The sequence below is a fragment of the Corythoichthys intestinalis genome, chromosome 1 (assembly GCF_030265065.1).
Source record: "Corythoichthys intestinalis isolate RoL2023-P3 chromosome 1, ASM3026506v1, whole genome shotgun sequence".
Classification (NCBI taxonomy): Eukaryota; Metazoa; Chordata; class Actinopteri; order Syngnathiformes; family Syngnathidae; genus Corythoichthys; species Corythoichthys intestinalis.
Window position 1 is genome coordinate 68737007 of NC_080395.1, and position 24375 is coordinate 68761381.

General features: G+C 39.3%; 1 protein-coding gene across 1 annotated transcript in view; it reads right to left on the reverse strand.

Moving 5' to 3' along the window:
* Positions 1–2976: 2976 nt before the first annotated feature.
* The window catches only part of tipin (timeless interacting protein), a gene marked incomplete at its 5' end in the record, with an annotated part of 31828 nt that continues 10429 nt past the window's right edge, over positions 2977–24375 (reverse strand). Inside the window, 4 exons of the mRNA XM_057830521.1 lie at positions 2977–3538; positions 17614–17811; positions 17916–17970; positions 18046–18168. Coding sequence (XP_057686504.1) covers positions 3321–3538; positions 17614–17811; positions 17916–17970; positions 18046–18168 — 594 coding nt within the window. The remainder of the gene's footprint in view (positions 3539–17613; positions 17812–17915; positions 17971–18045; positions 18169–24375) is intronic.

A 24375-nucleotide genomic window follows, 5' to 3' on the forward strand; every position in this document is an offset into this window, starting at 1 on the left:
CCCCAAGGAAGACGTAAATGTTTCGCGCCCCCCCAAACTCTCTGCCGCCACTGTAAATAGTATCATTTGTCTATAAAATTACTATTATAAATACGCATCTGCCTAACATTGTGTCCTTTTTTTCTAATAAAGAAAAAAAGTAACATAGATCAACTTATAACAAAGTATAACTTTATTAACATTGTTTTGTTTGTAACAGAGAATACTTGATGTGCATCAATTTGCGTGAATTTAAAAAAAAAAATTCACATCCAAACTAAAAAATACACTCAAGGTACATTTTTGACCATTTGATACAGAAAAATAAAATGTAATAAAATCAGTAAATAATACCAAATTAAAATTGATTAGAAACATTCACTCATGAGGACAATGTGCCAAAAAATTTGACCGAAAAAACAAATCTGAATAAAAGGGGAAAAAAAGTGTCCTTGGACAGGACAGTTTTTATTTTTGCTGCTCACAGTATTTACCTCCTTTGCAATGGTGTGGAGTTATTTTGCAATTAGCATGCTAACAATGCTCACTGGCTTACTGATATAACACTGACAAAGCAGGACGATTGTTGGCAATATTCGGCACGTTTTCACTGAAAAAATCAAGCGGCTTAACAATGAGATTGGGGTCTAATGTCTTTAAGTGGCGTCTTAATTGATTTGGCTTCTTGCTGTCTACTATAATTATTTTTAGACACAGTAAACAGTGGTCTTTCATCATCACCCACTGTATTAAAAGTCAAAGCTAAAAGGCAAACGGCACGAAAAAAGCGCATTCACGGCGGCCGAGGTAGAACCGTAGGTGAGGGCAGTCGTCGTGACGATCCCAAGCCGAAAATGGCACTTCTCGGGCGGCGACGTGAGAACCGGACAAGACAGTGGATCGCTGTGTGAGTGAGTCCGGTCGGAAAACGGCTTTCGAAAACGGCGGTGGCACACTGCTCTTCATATCTGTTGTCTGTGTGTGCTGAATGCTCTTCCTTAGTTCAAAAATACTGCGCGCACTCTGAAAATGAGAGCGCCACTGCCACCTACTGAGTGGATGTGCAAGTACACTTTATTCCAGTACGGGGAAAAAAAAAAAAAAAAAAACATGTTCCCCGAGGTCACATGCACACCCCCTGGCATTGCTGTGCGCCCCCCCCCAGGGGGGGCGCGCCCCACTATTTGAGAAGTACTGCCCTAAGCCAAGTGAAATTGTACGATGATTCAATATGCAAAATTTGGACTTTCATAGCCGTCAATGGCATAGCTTGACTTGGGTGCCAGTTAAATGTCGATGTGCTGTAATGGTAGGTGTATGGTAAAAAAATCACAGCCACACGTATTTCTGCCATTTAATATGGAAACTTTGGACGTGCATCGACGTCAATGGCATGTACATGCAAGGCCTGCAAAAATCTCATATAACACAAAGAAAAAAAGCTTAAGCATTGCCTAAGCGGCCTGATTTAGAATTCCCCTCAAGAATGATGGGAAACAAAAAAATGTTCATTGTCAACTTGTTATTATAAATATTCTTGTAATTTTATTGCTGACACTGCATTGCTGGGTCATCAACATGTTGTGCCCCCCCGCCCAAACAGTCAAACTCCACCGATGCAAAAAGATTAATCGAGATTAAAGAATCATATACTAAATGAGAATCTAATGATAAATTGAATGTCTTGACATCAAAATAGCAGTTACTGGCTGACCTGATTTAAACTCTGTTACTGAAAAGCTAGGACTGTGAGAAAGCAAATAGGAAGAAAAAAAATCCTCAGGTCTAAAACTACCGTTATTCAATACTGGCTGCAGACCTTTCACCAAGGGACACCACCAGGTTTAGACACCTTTTGAGGCATCATAAATATTTTTAAGAGAAAAATTCTTTCCTCTTTAAACTTATTAATAGTGGGGTATTTGTGTTTCTTAGAAAGGAGGAGACATTTAATTGAGATTCAACAGGGAAACGTGCATGCTGCGGTTAAAAAAATATAGATTTGAAATTATACTTATTGACCTCATTTACCAGGAACACTCAGGTTTCTTAGATGTCAGAAATATGGTTAAAATATTTTTTAGAAAAAGCATCGAATGATTGAAAACTAGGGTGTGACGAATGAAGGGCTCTTTTACAATTTGGATATTTTGGGAAAGCAAAACCTATTATTAACAATACACAAAAAATGTAAAAACTATTTTAAATGAAAATGCTTTTAGATCGCGACAAAATTTAGCTCACTGATACACTTCATCAGCAACAGCAAGCTCGATGATCGGTCCCTTGAAAAATGGCTTTTAAAAAAAGACTGCAGTACTCCTTTGGTCTGTGCATTTTTTTGCAGTGATAATATAAATATTCGATCGAGGGTGAGTAAGCCACAGGGGTTCGGTGAATGTTAAGAAACGCAGGGCCCTTTTTTGTACACTGACTAAATCCGGGCAAAGTAGCGTTGTAGACCAGGTTTTGGACTGCTTTGCCCTCAATTTATAGGGCTTTATTCCATTTCTTTCAACTGCTAGCATTCTATCTGATGGAAGGAGAAACTGGTTTGCTCAGTGGAAGGTTGACTCTCACTCGGTAGGAGGAGGTATAACACAGACAGACGTGAACTGCGTAGTTAAAAAACATTTGCGTCATTTTACGTGATGAATATAGTACGTGATACAAGAATGCGACAATAAAATGAGAATGTAGACATGAAAACGAAAAAACAGTGTGAAATGTAATGAGTTTCATTTAATTTACCAACATGAAAATCAACAGCAAAAGGCGATTTGTTGTGGTAAATTAGAAATCTGCAAGAAATTGGAATAGGAATTCACTTAGATGTTAGCTTGCTAGGTTTTGAATTTGTAAAAAAAAAAAATAATAATAATAATATATATACAATTCCGAAGGGTTCGGTGAATGCACCTGTGAGACTTGTGGGGTTCGATGAGTTTAGAAAGGTTAAGAACTGCTATTTTAGAGTCAACTTTAATTTAACATGGATAAAATGTTTGATGTCTTTTAATTACACGAATGGTCTGTACAGATTCTGATATGAAATGTGATATACAAATTAACCAGTAAAAGGCAAACCGTGATAATGGGTGCAGGGGTGTAGGGTGTCTAAACTTTGAACTGTGACTGATATGACAAAGCACTAAACTACAGGCACTCCCAAAAGTGAACATTAATAACTCAAGAGCAGCTTTAAATTCAAAACATGAATATGTCATGTACTGTGGCTTCTCTTGACATAAACCAAAAGCACTGAGTTGATAAAGCAACCGGAATTTGAATGCAATGATTAGAAGCAAAATAGTTAACATTTTTCATCACAAATCAGCATCCTAACTGCTGATACTAGCTGTTGAGGCTGCCTGAGACTCAGTCACAGCTTTTTCGAACAAAATCGAGGAGGACCCGGCGGCATTGCCTGACAACAGGGATGAAATTTGGCTCGCTGGCACCTCATCCTCCCACTGTCTTTTGGAATGGTTGACAACATCCCCTGATGTGTTCATGGAGGATTCACCTGCTTGCAAAGATGAGTCGTCTGTCTGTGAGTCTGAAGGATCACAATATACAATGGATAATCATTCACAATTGTAAATGACCATTCCGCTACAGAGTGATCCCTCGTTTTAAGTGAAAAACCGCGAAGTAGCGCCCACCCGTGTGTTGAATTTATCTCTTCAGATTTAGCATTGGAAAGATATGGCAGAAAACACTCAGGTGACTTGAAGTTCTGCTCTGAGACCCCCAGTTTGGCCAGATTTCAAAATTGTCTTATATGCATGTGTGATACATCATTAAAAAACTTAAAACCTCAGTTTTCTGGGGGAAGAAAATTTTTGAACAGGAGGGCATTTAAAAAAAAAAATAAAAATTTTAAACAGGTAAACCCTAACTGGAGGTGAGAACACGCGAGAGCAGAATTAAAGACGCCATGATTTTAACAAGATATTATCACGTACTTACCTCTTTTGGATCCAAAAACTCCATGTAGCATGTATCACCGAGTGTCAAGACACAGCTGTTAATGGCCACAGCCTGATTTGGCTGGGTCGCAATGCAGAAATTGCAGACATCAAGGAGTGGTCAAGATGTTCATTTTTATATACAGTGCCTTGCAAAAGTATTCAGCCCCCTTGAACCTTGCAACCTTTCGCCACATTTCAGGCTTCAAACATAAAGTTATAAAATATTAATTTTTTGTCAAGAATCAACAACAAGTGGGACACAATCGTGAAGTGGAACAAAATTTATTGCATAATTTAAACTTTTTTAACAAATAAAAAACTGAAAAGTGGGGCGTGCAATATTATTCGGCCCCCTTGTGTTAATACTTTGTAGCGCCACCTTTTGCTCCAATTACAGCTGCAAGTCACTTGGGGTATGTTTCTATCAGTTTTGCACATCGAGGGACTGACATTCTTGCCCATTCTTCCTTGCAAAACAGCTCGAGCTCAGTGAGGTTGGATGGAGAGTGTTTGTGAACAGCAGTCTTCAGTTCTTTCCACAGATTCTCGATTGGATTCAGGTCTGGACTTTGACTTGGCCATTCTAACACCTGGATACGTTTATTTTTGAACCATTCCATTGTAGATTTGGCTTTATGTTTTGGATCATTGTCCTGTTGGAAGATAAATCTCCGTCCCAGTCTCAGGTCTTGTGCAGATACCAACAGGTTTTCTTCCAGAATGTTCCTGTATTTGGCTGCATCCATCTTCCCGTCAATTTTAACCATCTTCCCTGTCCCTGCTGAAGAAAAGCAGGCCCAAACCATGATGCTGCCACCACCATGTTTGACAGTGGGGATGGTGTGTTCAGGGTGATGAGCTGTGTTGCTTTTACGCCAAACATATCGTTTTGCATTGTGGCCAAAAAGTTCCATTTTGATTTCATCTGACCAGAGCACCGTCTTCCACATGTTTGGTGTGTCTCCCAGGTGGCTTGTGGCAAACTTTAAACGAGACTTTTTATGGATATCTTTGAGAAATGGCTTTCTTCTTGCCACTCTTCCATAAAGGCCAGATTTGTGCAGTGTACGACTGATTGTTGTCCTATGGACAGACTCTCCCACCTCAGCTGTAGATCTCTGCAGTTCATCCAGAGTGATCATGGGCCTCTTGGCTGCATCTCTGATCAGTTTTGTCCTTGTTTGAGAAGAAAGTTTGGAAGGACGGCCGGGTCTTGGTAGATTTGCAGTGGTCTGATGCTCCTTCCATTTCAATATGATGGCTTGCACAGTGCTCCTTGAGATGTTTAAAGCTTGGGAAATCTTTTTGTATCCAAATCCGGCTTTAAACTTCTCCACAACAGTATCTCGGACCTGCCTGGTGTGTTCCTTGGTTTTCATAATGCTCTCTGCACTTTAAACAGAACCCTGAGACTATCACAGAGCAGGTGCATTTATACGGAGACTTGATTACACACAGGTGGATTCTATTTATCATCATCGGTCATTTAGGACAACATTGGATCATTTAGAGATCCTCACTGAACTTCTGGAGTGAGTTTGCTGCACTGAAAGTAAAGGGGCCGAATAATATTGCACGCCCCACTTTTCAGCTTTTTATTTGTTAAAAAAGTTTAAATTATCCAATAAATGTTGTTCCACTTCACGATTGTGTCCCACTTGTTGTTGATTCTTGACAAAAAAATTAAATTTCATATCTTTATGTCTGAAGCCTGAAATGTGGCGAAAGGTTGCAAGATTCAAGGGGGCCGAATACTTTTGCAAGGCACTGTATTTACACTTTTAAACATTTTTTTTTTCCTCTCTATTTTTCTTTGTTTGGATCGATTATCATCTAACATATCGGAGAAAATGCGACAGTAACAAAAAACAAATACAATTAATCGATAGATATGAGGTAGATATCCATGACTTTTTTACAGACACCATTTTTTTCATTGTGATATAATTTGTTTAAAAGCTTGAAATATGCGAGTGAATTTTTTTTTTTTAAAGTTTTTTTTAGAGGTGTCAAACGATTAAAATTTTTATTCGAGTTAATTACAGCTTAAAAATTAATCGATTAAAACGCAATTGATCGAAATTCAAACCATCTATAAAATATGCCATATTTTTCTGTAAATTATTGCTGGAATGGAAAGATAAGACAAGGCGGATAAATACATACAACATACTGTACATAAGTACTGTATTTGTTTATTGTAACAAAAAAATCCACAAATGGCATTATTAACATTTTCTGTTAAAGTGATCCACGGATAGAAAGACTTGTAGTTCTTAAAAGACAAATGTTATAGTTACAAGTTCTTGTAATTTTATATTAAAACCCCTCTTCATGTTTTCGTTTTAATAAAATTTGTAAAATTTTCATCAAAAGTAGAGTTAATATAATAATAATAAGAATAAAAATAACAATAATAAGATTAAGGTGACCAAAGTCTGTGTAAGTTTTACATGTATTTTGCATAGCTATTTTGATATGGAATGCCAGTTCATTTTGCATTGTTGTTTAACTGTGAGAATAGGGCCTCATTACTATAGACTAAAGTGCTTTTCTTTTTGTGAACATTATTTTTTTGAGAGAGATAGGAATATTACTTTTGTTGTGCTTTCACTAAACGATACTTGTTTGTAATGAAGGAGAAGCTTATGCCAATAAACGGTGCGGTCCAAAGAACGCCTGTGTCCACTCGCCTTTATAAGATATATATCTCTGCACATATCTTACCCAAAATACAACAAGAGACACATAATTGCCACTAAAAGAAAGAAAACTTACCGAAATATGTGTGGAGCACAAATTGCAATTTGCATTGCATTGTGCATACAGCGTAAAAATCTCACAACTACTAAATCTCCGACGTTTAAAAGAAATAACATTAGTATGGAACGGCGCTGCCCCCAAGCGGCCGGTGGCATTCTCTTCACTCTTAATGTCCATAAACGACCTCATTGTAATCTGTTTGAGGCAATGTGCGAGCTGGTCATTCAGTGCATGCGTTAATTGAGTCAAATATTTTAACATGATTAATTAAAAAAATTAATTAACGCCCGTTAACGCGATAATTTCGACAGCCTTAATATATATATTAAGGCTGTCAAAGAATTAAACTTTTTAATCGAGTTAATCACAGCTTAAAAATTAATTAATCGTAATTAATCGCAATTCAAACCATCTATAAAATATGCCATATTTTTCTGTAAATTATTGTTGGAATGGAAAGATAAGGCGGATGTATACATTCAACATACTGTACATAAGTACTGTATTTGTTCATTATAACAATAAATTCACAAGATGGAATTAACATTATAAACATTCATTCTGTGAAAGGTATCCACGGATAGAAAGACTTGTACTCACATTTATTTTTTAAGAATTACAAGTTATAGTAATTTTGATAGTTTATATATTGTGACTAAATATTGCCATCTAGTCTATTTGTTGAGCTAATGAAATGTTTAGAGTTTGACCAACTGAGTATTATTTTGCATAGCTATTTGGAATGCCAGTTCTCTTTGCATAGAGCGCTTTTCTTTTTGTGAACATTTTTTTTTTTTTGAGAGATAGGAATATTATTTTTGTTGTGCTTTCACCAAATGATACTGTGGCGACTTAACTAGTTGTTCTTAACTGCCCAAATGCATGATGGGAAGTTGAACATGCAACCATGACTGTCAGTGGTGGCAGTAAATGGTATATCTTCTCTGTGTTGTGATCAATACATGGTGATAAGAAAAAGCTGTTCCTGACGTCGCTAGCCACAACATATATTATTGTTGTGGAAAGGATGCCAAAGCTTATATCTCTAATAGCGCGGCTCCAATGAATACCTGTGTCCTCTCCACTCGCTTTTCTCTGCCTCTTAGCTCTCATTATACATAATACGGCACCATTGTAGTCTGTTCGCGGCAATGCGTGAGTGGGTCGTTCCACGCATGCGTTAAATATTTTAATGTGATTAATTTAAAAAATTAATTACCGCCCGTTAACGCGATAATTTTGACAGCCATATATATACAATTATACATATATATATATATATATATATATACATACAGGAAAACACTCAGGTGACTTGAAGTTCCTGTGGGAAGAGACATTTTGAACAGAAGGGCATTTAAAAAAAATTTAAAAAGCAAAATTCTAACTGGAGGTGAGAGCATAATTAAAGATGCCATTATTTTACTTACCTCTTTTTGATCCAAAAACTCCATGTAGCATGTATCACCGAGTGTCAAGACACAGCTGTGAATGGCCACAGCCGGATTTTGGGGGGATTTTATGGGTGAAACATGGTCATATAACAAGGGTCGCGATGAAGAAGTCGCAGACATCAAGGAGTGGTTGAGATTTTCATATATTTACCCTTTAAAATGTTTTTTTTTTTTTTTTTTTTTTTTTGCATCGATAATTTAAAATAATAATAATCTAAAATATTGTGGAAAATGCGGCAGTAACCAAAAAAAAAATATATATATATATATATATATACAATTTAGGATATCCGTGACTTATTTACAGACACTAAATTTTTCATTGTGACATACTGGTAATTTGTTTAAAAGTTTAAAATATGCGAGTGAATAATTTTTTTTAAAGTCTTTTTTTTTTTTTTAAAACGAAATATTAGACATCAATTGATGATTCTAAGCTAAAAATGACAGACATTTCGAATAATACAATTACTTACCTTATACTGGCTGGGTTGAAACAAAAACGGTTGCGCGACGTCTGTAAATGGGGGTCTTCAGGGTAAAATGGACAAATTAAAAATAGTATATAAAAAATATATATATATATACAGCGGAAAAACACAGACAAGACTGAAAAAGCAGTTCTTGCTCTTGCACTCCTCTTTGAAAGAAACTGTTGTATTTTCAGCCAAAACAACTGTTGTGTTTGATAGAACAATATGACCAAGACCAAGATCAAGGAATTAATAGTGGACTATAGGAAGGTGCCTGCCTCGGAACCTGCACCTCTATGGGTGAGTATGTGTGAAGCGTGTAAAGACCTTCAAATTCCTTGGCGTACACCAGGGGTCAGCAACCTTTTTTGTGTGGAGTGACATTTTCAAATTTTCTTGTCAATCAGTGTGCCACACCAAGATTAATGAAGCACATTCAAATGTTTATATCCAACAGGGCTGTAATTGTACTCCAAACAAAACAACATGGACATACATTGAAATGGAATACCTGTAACTACCATTCTTATTCATCAATTAACTAAAAAAATAATGCATATTGTATAAAATATCAAAACTTTAAAATAAGTAGAACAGTAATAACAGCTTTACAGCAGCAGCATCTTTTGTAAACATATTACACCCCCCCCCCCCCCCCCACACACACACACACACCCACCCCAGCAGGAAAAGGGGAACAAGTGTGATTCTCAGTGTAGGTCTTTTACACAGGACAGAGCGGGCTGTTTTAACCTTCAAAGTCAGAACAGGCGACGCTTACATTTTTTCTTGTTCACTAGCAACTTAAAATAGTGAATTCGATGCACGATTTTATATTTTATATTACAAATATGAAAGATGCCTACCATAATGTGATCCCTGGCCCAGTTTTCCATGAATTTTCATGTTTTATCTCGTAGTGGTGTTTGACACTTGTTGTGAGACACACAACGCACAGAGTTAGCGAAGTAACCTGCCAACCAGTTGTTACCGGCATCCCCAAGGGGCCGCTGTCCCCTACAATATGACCGGGTTACTATTGAAGCGTAGAAGAAGTGGGTGTCTGGGTTCTGGGCGAGGAAAAGAGAGAAAGCGAAGCACGGTGTGTAGAGAGATTTGCGCTGAGAGCGCCGTGAAAAGTGGCTGTGTTTTTGTTTTGTTAATAAATGTCTCCAGCAAAAAGCCATCCAACGCGTCACTGTTTTTATACACATCGCCACCTCTCCGAAGTAAGCACCGGACGAATCGACGACAACGAGCCACGTTAATCGCCGGTCCACTCCACACTACGGTGCGGAAAGCACCGATTTAGCAAAAGTGCAGATTGGTAACACAATGTACTTTCGCCAGCTCTCTGCTTGGTTGGCTTCGTGACACATTAGTAGCCTGCGCTAAATTGAGCGCGCAGGGGGAAAACAAAGCGATGAGCGCAGGAGTCGAGAAATGAGGAAGAGCTTGAGGTGTGCTCAAAATCCATTAATGCTGGCATATAACGTCTACTCGCTTACTGGGCAGGCTAGTGTCGGGCCACTCGCCGGCAACTCCCATTCCGGCGCGTCACGACACTCCGGTTGGACCCCGATTGCCAGCTGTCACGTCAGGGCAGTGGGTGAATCACATTAAGCAACATGCTCTTCTCGACCAGAGTCCGATGGCTGGCTGGAACTTTTTTTTGATTGAATAATAAAGACACAAATCTACCTCCTTATGGGAGGGGCGCTCCCATAAAGCCCCTAAGTAACAGGTAAAAAGGCGCATTTTTTAAAAATTTATTCTTTTTTTTTTTTGCCATGCACTCGCGTGTCACTGGTTAACCCGTCGCATGCCAGCGCTGACACGCGTGTCATAGGTTGCCGACCCCTGGCGTACACCTTTTTGATGACCTCTGCTGGTCAGCTAACTCCTCGGCCGTAGTGAGGAAAGCTCGCAAGAGACTCCACTTTTTGAGGGGCCTCAGGAGAAACAACACGGGCGAGGAACTAATGACTGCCTTCTACCGAGCAGCTATTGAGTCCATCCTCACCTACTGCATCTCAACGTGGTAGGTAACCTGCTCGGTAGCGGACAAAAAAAAAAATCACTGCTGAGGGTGGTGACAGCGGCGGAGAAAATTATTGGCTCCTCTCTGCTACCTCTGGAGGACATTGCTGCTGCGCGACACCTCAAAAGAGCTAAGAACATTATTAAAGACTCTTCCCATCCTGGTCATCACCTGTTTGAACTGTTGCCCTCTAGCAGGAGATACAGGGCAATGAGATCATGTACAACTAGACTCAGAGACTGAACAGCACGAATTGTTCATGATGCTGCTATGTAGCGACTTTTGCACAATAATTTATTCTTTGTCTTTTATTTAGTAGTATGTTTAAGTTGTGTGTTATTTTACTGTCTTGTGTTTTATGGTCCCACAGAGTAGCTTTCCAATCTCATTGTTTGCTTGGCTTGCAATGACAATAAAGGAATTGAACTGAAATTGAATGTCTATATGCTCCAATAGCAGATTCATGGCGCATTAAGCCCCCAAACTTTTTAATTTGTCCGTTTTACCCTGGAAACCCAAGACAGACATCGCGCAACCGCTTTTGTTTCAACTTAGCCATAAAAAGAAGGTAATTAATTATATTTATTATTCAAAATGTTTGTCATTTTTAGCTTATAATCATTAATTGATGTCTAATATTTCGTTTAAAAAAAAATAACGACTCAGAAAAATTATTCACTTGCATATTTTAAACTTTTAAACAAATGACGTCAAAATGGAAAAAAAAAAATGGCGTAGGTAAAAAAGTCACGGATTTCTACCTCATAACTATCGCTGAACTGTATTTTTTTTTTTTTATTACTGTCACATTTTTTCCCGATATGTTAGGTAAATAATTGATCCAAAGGAAAAAAAAAAATGTTTAAAAGGGTTTACAATGCCCTCCATAATTATTGGCACCCCTGAAAAAGGTGTGTTTTTTAGCTTCTAATAAATATTTTATTTAATTCAAATAATATGGGACCTTAATGGAAAAAAAAGAGAAAAATCCAACCTTCAATACAAGTGCATTCATTCAGTGGGGAAAAAATCCCACATAAAGAAAACATTTGACATCAAATAATGAGTGTCACAATTATTAGCACCCCTGGTGTTAATACTTTGTACAACCCTCTTTTGCCAACAAAACAAGGTCTGGGGACTGAGATGGCCATGGGAGGAGCTTCATTTTGTGTCTGCTGAACCATGTCTGTGTAGATTTGGCCATATGTTTAGGGTCATTGTCTTGCTAAAAGACCCAGTGACGACCCATCTTCAGCTTTCGGGCAGAGGGCAACAGATTTTGATTTAAAATGTCCTGGTATTTCAAAGCATTCATGATGCCATACACCCTAACAAGGTTTCCAGGGCCTTTGGAAGCGAAACAGCCCCACAGCATCACTGACCCACACCCATACTTCACAGTGGGTATGAGGTGCTTTTCAGCATGCGCGTCTTTCGTGGCACGCCAGACCCACTTCAAGTCACCTGAGTGTTTTCCGCCAAATATATTTACTGTATATACAGTATATATATGACATGTTTTTCACTATTTTCCCAAAGTACCGTATAATTGAAAAAAAAAAAAAAAAAAAAAACTTTTATCTCTCTCTCTCTATATATATTACACATATACAGTGGGGAGAACAAGTATTTGATACACTGCCAATAAGCCTGTCGCAATATGCAATAATTCCATTTATCGCATGATATATAAAAATGAAGGCGGTAATTTTTTCCGCTGCGATTTATCGCCTCGCGTGCACGTGTGTGCGCGCGTGCGGCAGACGTGCTGTTAAAAGTTCGTTACCAACTGCGCAAAATGCATCTTCGTTCCAGGTCCGGCAAAAACTAGCGCCAGAGCCAATCGTTCCCATTATATCCTATTGTTCAATGTATACCGGCCGCGTCAGTGCTCCGGAGTGACTGTAGACCATCTATGGCGCGCCGGTGTTGTTGACGTGTGGGCGCTCCCGTCAGGAGTGACATTTCACGCGGGGCGGCTATTTTTCGGCACAACGCTGGATATTTACAACGAAGTCCTCCAAAACATTGTTACCGACTTGGCTGCTACGAATAACCTCACTTTGACAACGAACAGCTGAATGAAATTAAAAGCGCTGTGCTTCAAACTCGTCCTGTTTATGAAAGCCGTCATATGCTGGTGTAGTAATCAGCAGACGTGACTCCAGCGGCGCTTGCTAACTTTTTTAATGCGCGGTTGCGCGCACGCACACACTAGATATCATGAAATGGCAAACTAGATGTGCTACGTCCCATGCCATTGGCTACGTGAGCCCAGAGTGATTATGGGACATGTAGTCCATATACTACATCGATGAATTCTAAACTGTCATTTGTCACATGAGGTTAAGAAGGCCAAATCAATCCATAACAGTGACTATAGATAATGTTGCAAATATTGTTAATTCAGTACGTGACACAGATGGATTCGGACCATAAATAGGATGTCTTGCTCATGTTGTAAACTTGGCTGCTAAGAGAGCTGTAGCAATCAACGGTGTGCCCTGCCTCACTTTACAAACAGTAAAGATTGTTCTCAGCACTTTTATACAAATTTTTTTCATATCAGTAAGAAGTAAGCACGTAAATATTATGCACTAAAATGCATGTTTATATGATGGCAATTTAATTTTTGCTCGATAGCAAAAAAAAAAAAAAAAAAAAAAGAAACAAAAAATACAGTTGTTATTTTTTTTGCAGAGCATTAAAGAGCATATGACACCAGAAAAAAAGTCTTAAATGGCATTATTATGTGAATTACAATCATATTTTGAGACGATTCGACTATATACAACAATTTAGCAAAGCGCAGATGACGAGAAATTAGTCTTTTAATCTGCCGGTTAGCCACGCCTACCATTATAGGGCTTTAGCGTCCCCAACAGGTGGATGACGTCAGCGGTAGACTAGGCTCATCGGTTTTACTATTCAGCCCATTGAGGGGGAATTGTTCAGAACGAGGAAAACGAGACGAAGAGAGCTGCAAAATGTCATTGTTTCAGTCTCTCTACTCCCAATATTTTTACAGGATATTCTTTTTATCCAAGTATTTTTCCCCAATAGCTATATAAATGGCTTGAGAAGGACCAGTCAGCCCGTCGAGGGGGAACTATTCACAATGAGGAAAACGCGACGAAGAGAGCGGCAAAATGTCATTGTTTCTGTCTCTTTACTTCAATATTTTTACAGGATATTCTTTTTACCCAAGTACTTTCCCCAATTGCTAAATAAATGGCATGGTCATGACAAACAACAATCTTGTGCTAAATGGAATATAAAATAATAAAAATCCATTTATTCAAGACGAAATGGCAAAATTACTCCATAATGGTCAAAACAGTCGACTTCACCTTTACTGTCACACCTCCCGAACGATATTTTATGACACCTAAATCGGACATATGTAATTTCCCTTCCCCGGCTTCGGAGAATGTAAACAGACCAGAAGGAGTGACAGCTAGCCGACATGCTAACCCCAACCGAGGGATGTTTCAAAGTCTTCGAAGTGGAAAATCACACATAACTAGCCTGGATTATTTGACATGACGACCCGGTTGTCGAGTTTCTTTGCGGATCGGCAAACCGCCCGGCGGAGAGCAATTTACAGTTCGTTCCCTGGAGGAGGGTGACTGGAGTTGTTGTGTAGCTAACGCGCTAACAGCTAACTGCTAATGAGCATGAGGATAGCTTTTTACATGCCTATCAATGATCAAACGTAAGTAGTCCTTTATTTAAAGTAATTTTATAGTGTTTACTTTGTAATCACTGTATTCGTATTTGACATAATACAAAACAAGATGTTTACTCACTTCCTTGTAAGTCCAATGGTCCCACAGTAAATATCCACGGTGAATGCGAACCTTTTGAAACTCCAAAAAGGCGCATACGCCTCTCCCGCATACAGAATGATTTTTCTGCAGCCGTTTGGCTGGCGTGATGCAAAAAATAAAAGTATTAATCCGCAAAATCAGCTGAATCCTTCGTCCTCATACACAACAGTACACTGTATAGTGAAGAGAACGTCTTCTACCATACACGTCACAGCGCCCTCCTCCTCAACGCAAGACCGAAGCCGGAAGTCACTCATTTTCATGGCGCGGGATTCAAAAAACTAAATAAATATAGCGATCGCTTCCACACACATCCAAGCGGTCCATATCATTCAGGGGCATAAAATACCGCGTGTATTATGAAATAAACATGCTTTTTCGTGTCACAGGCACTTTAAATGTATTGAATCGGATCGAAAATCGTGTCCCCCGTATCAAAATTCGTACCGAACCATGACTTAACTGTATCGTTGCATCCCTATGGAACACCATTGCAGAAGCTATGATGGGAAATGTTTTTATTTTCCTAAATGCTTAAGTTATTATGTGCAATTTTTTTTTTTTTTTTTTTTTAAAACACATTTTATTTATTCTGTGTTTCTGTGCGGTATCAATATTGTTGTTTTTTACTTAAGAGGCAGGGTCTATTGTTTTTAGTTGTGATTTCTTAAGTATATTTGAATTTAAGAGTAAATATTTATCGTGTTTAAATGGGTGTACTTGATCTATTAATATAAACTGTATTCGCACTGTGTTATTGTAAATTGGTTAAAAAAAATTGGGGGGGGGGGGGCGCAATAATATCGCATATCGCAATAATTTATGAGAATAATTATCGCACACTAAAATTTGTTATCGCGACAGGCCTAACTGCCAATGGGTTTTCCCATTGGCAGTGTATATATACATATATATATTATATATACACACATATATACACACACACTAGTATTTTAATGAATAGTTTTTGAGCAGTTCAAATGGTCATAATTACCATACGTTTTAAATATGTTATTGTCGCACCAAATTATTTTTAAACAAGAATAAAGCAGAAAAATGCTTTATTAGGCTTTATTAAATGCTTTATTGAGGGTGTCCACTCAAATCCGCTCAATTACACTCAATAAGTTGCTACGGTCACAGTTCAACAAGTTAAACGATGATTGATGCATGCAGCACTTTTAAGTTTGCTTCTCTGGCAAGTTCAAACATTAGGGGGAGGGAGGGAGCAAAAGTGGGATTACGCTCAGCTGTATTTTTTTTTTTTTTTTTTTAATTTACAAAACAAATCCGCGATGGAATGAGGGCGCGAAGTAGCGAGGGATCACTGTACATGCATTTTTATAATGTACCTGTACTACCTTCAGTTGAGAGCAAAAGTCCACTGTAAGCAGGATGACTCACAATCTTTTCTTATTATCTCAATTGTTTTAGGATAAGACATATTGAAACTCCACTTGTTGAAATTATATATTATTTATACTAGTATATACAGATGGGCAAATAAGTATTTAGTCAACCACTAATTGTGCAAGTTCTCTCACTTGAAAATATTAGAGGCCTGTAATTGTCAACATGGGTAAACCTCAACCATGAGAGACAGAATGTGGAAGAAAAAAAAACAGAAAATCACATTGTTTGATTTTTAAAGAATGTATTTGCAAATCATGGTGTAAAATCAAAAGTTCATCTCAATACTTTGTTATGTACCCTTTGTTGGCAAAAACTGAGGCCAAACGGTTTCTGTAACTCTTCACAAGCTTTTCACACACTGTTGCTGGTATTTTAGCCCATTCCTCTATGCAGATCTCCTCTAGAGCAGTGATGTTTTGGGGTTGTCGTTGGGCAACTCCCTCCACAGATTTTCTAAGGGGTTGAGATCTGGAGACTGGCTAGGCCACTCCAGGACCTTGAAATTGCTTCTTACAAAGCCACTCCTTTGTTGCCCTGGCTGTGTGTTTGGGATAATTGTCATGCTGAAAGACCCAGCCACGTCTCGTCTTCAATGCTCTTGCTGATGGAAGGAGATTTTCACTAAAAATCCCTTGATACATGGCCCCATTCATTCTTTCCTTTACACAGATCAGTCGTCCTGGTCCCTTTGCAGAAAAACAGCCCCAAAGCATGGTATTTCTACTCCCCTGCTTCACAGTGGGTATTGTGTACTTCGGATGCAATTCAGTATTCTTTCTCCTCCAAACACGAGAACCTGTGTTTCTACCAAAAAGTTCTATTTTGGTTTCATCTGACCATAACACATTCTCCCAGTCCTCTTCTGGATCATCCAAATGCTCTCTAGCGAACCGCTCACGGGCCTGGACATGTACTTTATTCAGCAGGGGGGCACGTCTGGCAGTACAGGATTGGAGTCCCTGGCGGCGCATTGAGTTACTCACAGTAGCCTTTGTTACTGTGGTCCCAGGTCTCTGTAGGTCATTCACTAGGTCCCCCCGTGTGGTTCTGGGATTTTTGCTCACCGTTCTTGTTATCATTTTTGACGCCACGGGGTGAGATCTTGCATGGAGCCCCAGATCGAGGGAGATTATCAGTGGTCTTGTAGGTCTTCCATTTTCTGATAATTGCTCCCACAGTTGATATCTTTACACCAAGCATTTTACCTATTACAGATTCATTCTTCCCAGCCTGGTGCAGGTCTACAATTTTGTCTCTGGTGTCCTTTGACAGCTCTTTGGTCTTGGCCACAGTGAAGTTTGGAGTGTGACTGACTGAGGTTGTGGACAGGTGTCTTTTATAGCGATAATGAGTTAAAACAGGTGCCATTAATACAGGTAATGAGTGGAGCCACGTTAGACCTCGTTAGAAGAAGTTAGACCTCTTTGACAGCCAGAAATCTTGCTTGTTTGTAGGTGACCAAAACCTTATTTTCCACTCTAATTTGGAAATAAATTCTTTAAAAATCAAACAATGTGATTTTCTTTTTTTTTTTCCACATTCTGTCTCTCATGGCTGAGGTTTACCCATGTTGACAATTACAGGCCTCTCAAATCTTTTCAAGTAGTAGAACTTGCACAATTGGTGGTTGAATAAATACTTATTTGCCCCACTGTATATAATTTATACAACTACAGTATATACCTGTTAGCTGTTGCTGGCGGGCAATTCTCCTCTCCAAGGCCCGCTTCTTGTTCAGCTCCATTCGTCTGCGCTGATCGTCTGTGAGAGAGGGGGCAGCTGGGGTGGAGTGGATTAACCCGTGCAGGTCGCCGTGGAGGCTTTGACTGCTGTAAGGATCAGAATCGCCTGAGACTTCAGCGTCAACAGGACCGTCTTCACCTGAATAAAACAGGATTTTGAAAATTGCTAAGAACCAAAGCACCATTTGTTTCCAAAAAATAAGTTAATGACAAAATAATTTTCTTGTTGATATAAAGACCAACCGGTAAAATCTTCCCGTGTCAGCGGCATGTCAAGGCGTATCCGTTTGAGACATGTCTACCAGAGGACAAATGCATCAAACAATCCCAAATACTGCAATTGGAGGGGTAGAATGTCCATCCGTGTCCTTACCTGCACTTCCTTCTTAGCACCCAGCTTCTCCACTTTGTCGATGAAATCTTCCAACTGAAATTTGGGGTACAACCTGTGTGCCCAGTTCTCCATCTTCTGCATCAGCAGACGCACGTCCTCGGCCTGATTCCATGAATACCGATGGAATTTTGTGCTTCGTTTTTTAATTATACAGTGCATCCAGAAAGTATTCAGAACACGACACTATTTCTACATTTTATGATGTACAGCCTTAGAACAAATGGTAGCTAATTAACACTTTGCCTAAAAATTCTACACACCATACCCCATTATGACAATGTGAAATAAGTGTTTTTTTTTTTGTTTTGTTTTTTTTGCAAATGTGTTAAAGAACTAAGGAATCCCACTTACATAAGAATTCACACCCTTTGCCAGGAAGCTCAAAATCAGCTCAGTTTCATTCCGTTTCCACCAATTATTCTGAGATGTTTTCACAGCTTAATTTGTAGAGGCATACACCTATCTATATAGAGTCTACCCACGTACCACGTGTTCGCGTAGGGTTCCGCCCACTTGTCCGTCAAAACATAGTGTTAACCTATTACGGCTACGTACATTTCTCCTATTTACGGCGTGTTTTTCTGCTCCTTAACATTAATAATCAAAATGGTGAAGGCGTGTGTGGCTGTTGGTTGCACTAACAGAGAAGATGGAAGGAGAGACTTGAAATTTTACCGTATTCCGAGGGATCCAAATAGAAGAGCGAAATGGACGGCTGCAATTCGACGTGAAAATTGGACACCAAAAAAATCACCACAGACTATGTAGTAGTCATTTTATATCCGGTAAGATGCATTTAATATATATTTAGAGGGTTTTGGCCTGACAACCACAATTAAGATCATTGCTAGGCTAATCGCCGACAACATACGACGTAGTACGACATAGTTTCAAATTCAAGATTTTTGTGACTTCCCTATCTTCCACCATCGTTATTTTTTGAATAATATTTAGCTGGTACCAAGTAAAAGAAACTGGCCTCGTCTACGGGGCTGACAAATAACCACAATTAAGATCATTGCTAGGCTAATCGCCGACAACATACGACGTAGTACGACATAGTTTCAAATTCAAGATGTTTGTGACTTCCCTTTCTTCCACCATCGTTATTTTTTGAATAATATTTAGCTGGTACCAAGTGAGGGAAACTGGCCTCGTCTACGGGGCTGACAAATAACCACAATTAAGATCATTGCTAGGCTAATCGCCGACAACATACACATATGTATGTAGTGCGTGCTATCGCTAAACCATATAAACATTAAAAGCCTTAACTCCATTGACAAACGACATGAAATACATTAGACTTGACAGTGGATGTTAGCAATAACAAAAGAATTCGAATTGAAAATTTCGTAACTCACCTTTCCAAGCACAAGATAGATTCCTGCCAAACGAGGACCTGTTTCACCCAACCAGCAACGAAGTATTTATAAGCGTCCAAGCTCTTGAAGTTTTTCGTGAGAATAGGCTGATTTTGTGTGGACAAGATCATTTTAAATATCAGCGTAGCAGATGTCAGGCAGACAGGGCGAAGACAGTGGGTCGAAAAACATCGATTTGGGCATCAAATATGGATCTGGCGACTGTATAGAACGAAGCTTTTCCTCATAACGCCTTTTATGCAACAGATCCAGTGAGTTTGCGGCATCAGAAAGCACCGGGTCTTCCATGAAATGCATTTTAAATTGCGCCATCAATTGAAAACAATGTAAATACAGAGTCAAAATGACGGACATGTGGGCGGAACCCTACAGCGAACACGTGGTGCGTGGGTAGACTCTATATCGCACTGTTGACAGTACATATCAGAGTGCAAACACCAAGCATACCTTCAAAGGAATTGTCGGCAGACCTCCGAGACAAGATTGTCTTGAGGCGCAAATCTGGGAAGGGATACAGAAAAATGCTTCTGCTTTTAAGGTTCCAGAGAGCAATGGCATCCATTATCTGCAAATAGAAGAAATTTGGAACCACTACAATTCTTCCTAGAGCTGGCCGGCTGTCGAAACAGCATTGGGGGGAGAAGGGGATTGGTCAGGGAGGTGAATAAGAAAACAGACGGTCACTGTCAGCGCTCCGTAAGCCTGTCGCAATAAGCAATAATTCCATTTATCACACGATAAATAAAAATGAAGGCGGTAATTTTTCCGCTGCGATTTATCGCCTCGCGTGCACATGTGTGCGCGCATACGGCAGACGTGCTGTTAAAAGTTCGGATTCCTTGTTACCAACTACGCAAAATGCATCTTGTTCCAGGTCCGGCAAAATATAGCGCCTGAGCCAATCGTTCCCATTATATCCTATTGTTCAACGTATACCGGCCGCGTCAGTGCTCTGGATTGACTGCGGACCATCCCCGCCGTGCTGGTGTTGTTGACGTGTGGGCGCTCCCGCCAGGGGTGGCCTTTCACGCGGGGCGGCTATTTTTCGGCACAACACCGGATATTTACAACGAAGTCCGCCAAAACATTGTTACTGACTTGGCTGGTAAAAACAACCTCGCTTTGACAACAGACAGCTGACATGATGAACATTGAGTGGCAAATTAAGAGCGCTGTGCTTCAAACTCGTCCTGTTTATAAAAGTCGATTGTCATATGCTGGTGTTGTGCAGTAATGAGCAGACGTGAAAGTGGCATTTGCTAACTGTTTTATGCGCGCGCACACACTAGATATCATGAAATAGCAAACTTGATGTGCTACGTCCCGTGCCATGGCTACGTGAGCCCAGAGTGATTATGGGACACGTACTGTAGTCCATATACTACATCGATGAATTATAACCCACCATGACTGAATGGAAGTTAAGAAGGCCAAATCAATCCATACCAGTGACTATAGATAATGCTGCAAATTTTGTTAATTCAGGACGTGACACGGTTGGATTCGGACCACAAATAGGATGTCTTGCTCATGTAGCTGCTAAAAGAGCTGTAGCAATAAACAGTGTCAGTGTCGCCTCACTTTACAAACAGTAAAGATTGTTCTCAGCACTTTTATACAAAATTTCTTCAGATCAGTAAGAAGTAAGCACATAAATGTTATGCACTAAAATGCATGTTTATATGATAGCAATTTAATTTTTGCTCGTTAGCAAGAAAGAAAAAAAGAAACAAAAAATTTAATTTTTTTCCCCAGAGCATTAAATGTATTGAATTGGATCGAAAATCGTGTCCCCTGTATCAAAAATCGTACCGAACGGTGACTTAACTGTATCGTTGCATCCCTATGGAACACCATAGCAAAAGCTATGAGGGGGAAAGTTTTCAAATCGTACCAAACGGTGACTTAACTGTATCGTTGCATCCCTATGGAACACCATAGCAAAAGCTATGAGGGGGAAAGTTTTCATTTGCCTAAATGCTTAAGTTATTAAGTTCAATTTCTTTTTTTCTTGGAAAAACACATTTTATTTATTCTGTGTTTCTGTGCGGTATTAATATTGTTGTCTTTTACTTAAGAGGCATGGTCTATTGTTTTTAGTTGTGATTTGTTAAAAAGTATTTTTGAATTTAAGAGTAAATATGTATCGCGTTTAAATGGGTGTACTTGATCTATTACAGGGTCCCCCCAGGATTGATAAATCTAAATTCACGACTTTTAAGACCTTTTTTAATGCAATTTCAACTGAAAATTAATACTTTTCTCGCACCCATTATTTAGATAATATTGAATCATATTAAAAAAATAAAGCACTGAACATCGAATTTAACCTCAATTACCAAGTGTGTTTGACAAAAGAATGCACATTTACTGAATATACATTTAAAACACATTTAAATATAAGATCTTTCAGATTTTTTTTCCCAGGATAAAATGGATTTTACACTATTTTTGTAAAGCAACTTCAGAAATTACATTTGCAATACAACAGGTTTCCCTTTTAAGAGGACCTTGTCAAGGTGGTAGGTTGGTGATTGTCAAGTTGGTCACCTTAACTGGTGATTGTCAAGTTGGTCACCTTAACTGTAAAGTGCTTGGGAAAATCTTGCAATTGGCAGTGAAAGTTTAAAAAACAGCCACTAAACGGCAGTAGTTTACCATTAATTACCACAAAATATAAAAGCTACACATGACCTTTCCCTTGGTAATTGTTTTTTTCTAATCACATTACAAGTATACAAAACACATGTTAATCCTTTGTTAGCTATTGAAGACATTTCTTTTAATCAGATAGAGAAAATCCATACTCTTATTCAATCAAGAAAAAAAATTAAATATACCAGGAGGTGTTTTACCATTACCTACAATATAATTTGCCTATCACCATGCCATGTTATTCAGATCAACGTTACCCCGCACTCGTCCCAATAATAGTCTCAACCGTGTTGTGTACTTGAAGGTGATGGTGGTGTTGTGCTGAAAAATGCCCCCCCCCCGTGAAAAGTCCGCCCTGACGGGAACGCTTATTTATAACGCTTTATTGAGGTGAAAACATCAAATGTTTTCATGGACGCATTACAGGAATGGACTTACGACTGCAAAATCAGTTTTAAATAAATAAATTACACGAAGTAGTAGTACTGTATTTTAGTAACAAATCGTGAACTGGGCCACATAACCATCTTTGAACAGAAATGTATTAGTCTACAGGTTTTCACGACCATATCCCAATGACAATCACAAAGGTATGACATTTATTAGTTCAGGCAGAGTAAAATAATACATATTCACGGTACAAGAAAATCGTTTCCATGTCCGTCGTTTGGTAAGAAAAAGCTGTTTGTACAAGTGAAGTGTGGGCGCTCAATAATAAAATAAATAAGCAAATAAATTAAATAAAATAAACGCTCAATAAAGCGTTATAAATAAGCGTTCCCGTCAGGAGGGACATTTCACGCGAAGCGGCTATTTTTCGGCACAAACCACGCGAGGCGGCTATTTTCCGCACAACAGTTGTTGATCTACGACTCCGGTTTATCCATGCTAAGGCTAGTGCTCCTGCCAATACCATTGAACATGGCTAACTCTTGAGTTAAAACTACGAATTCACATTCATTTGAAAGGCAAACCGTGCAGGAATACATTATTGCATCTAACACATTTTAATTGGAGAAATTGGCAACTTACTTGCAGTTCTCACTTATTGCGGCGGGTTCTGGTCCCCAGTAACCGCGAAAAACGAGGGATCACCGTATTTCTGAAAAGCTTTAAGAAGCAAGAATCATTCCCACCACTCATTGGGCCGGTGTTGTGCCCACACCCGCTGTCAGCTCAAGTCCCAGCCGAAAATAACGCGTCTCAGGCGGACAACGGGAGCGATGCGAGGCGCCCCCCTTCATCCGAGAGCATGCTGCTTAATTTGACTCAACAGTACGTTTCTTCGTTTATATTAACGCTGAATACACAAGCTCGACGCCAATATAACGGGACCTATTTTTTCCACAGATTTGGCTCGCTCTGGCAGCGTTCAACGCAAGCTGCAACGAATGGCAGTAACTTTATTATATCGCAAAATATGAAAACGATTGAAACCATTACTCACCAAATTCAATCTGCTGGCAAATACAGGCAAGTGTGTATGCTGCGCTCTGGTCTGCCCCGGTGTGGATAAGGCCTGCTTTTTGTTTTCGCAGCTTTGCAATGCAACCAAAGGCTCTCCAAGCACTCCATGTACATGTAAAGAGTGCGCCTGATTGGAATAATGGAACGCAGTTCGGGCTGATGATTGGTTCTTGTCAGCAAAGCATCTAGAAGGATTTGCTGACTGTCCAAGTGTAACTTTTTTAAAGGACTGATTTCTGAATTGCTCAGTTTACGTACTTAGTTACTCACATGATGATAATAATAATTAAATAAACCCCCCCCCCACACCCCCAAAAGAATTTCTCCTCAGATCTACGCAATTCACGTAGGGCACCCCTTTTTACTTCAAAACAGCGAATTTCGCCCAAAGATGAGAGATTTTCATGCCTGTTGGTTGCACATCCTTTGGAAGAAATAACGAAGCAATCGCTTCCTATAACCATCAACAAGTTTTGTGCACCTCTCAGATAGAATTTTGGACCACTCTTCTTTTGCGAACTGTTCCCGGTCTCTCAGACTTTAAAGGTGCTTTCTTGCAACAGCAATTTGGAGATCTAGTGTTCTGACTCATCAATGGCCACTTCAGAATTCTCCAGCGCTTTGTCTCCAACCATTTCTTGGTGCTATTTGAGCTATGTTTTGGGTCATTGACCTGTTGGAACACCCATGACCTCTGACGCAGACCCATTTTTCTGACACTACACCCTACATTCCGCCCTAAAACATTTTTATAGTTTCCAGATTTCATGACTCCTTGCACACCATGAAGGCCACCCAGTGC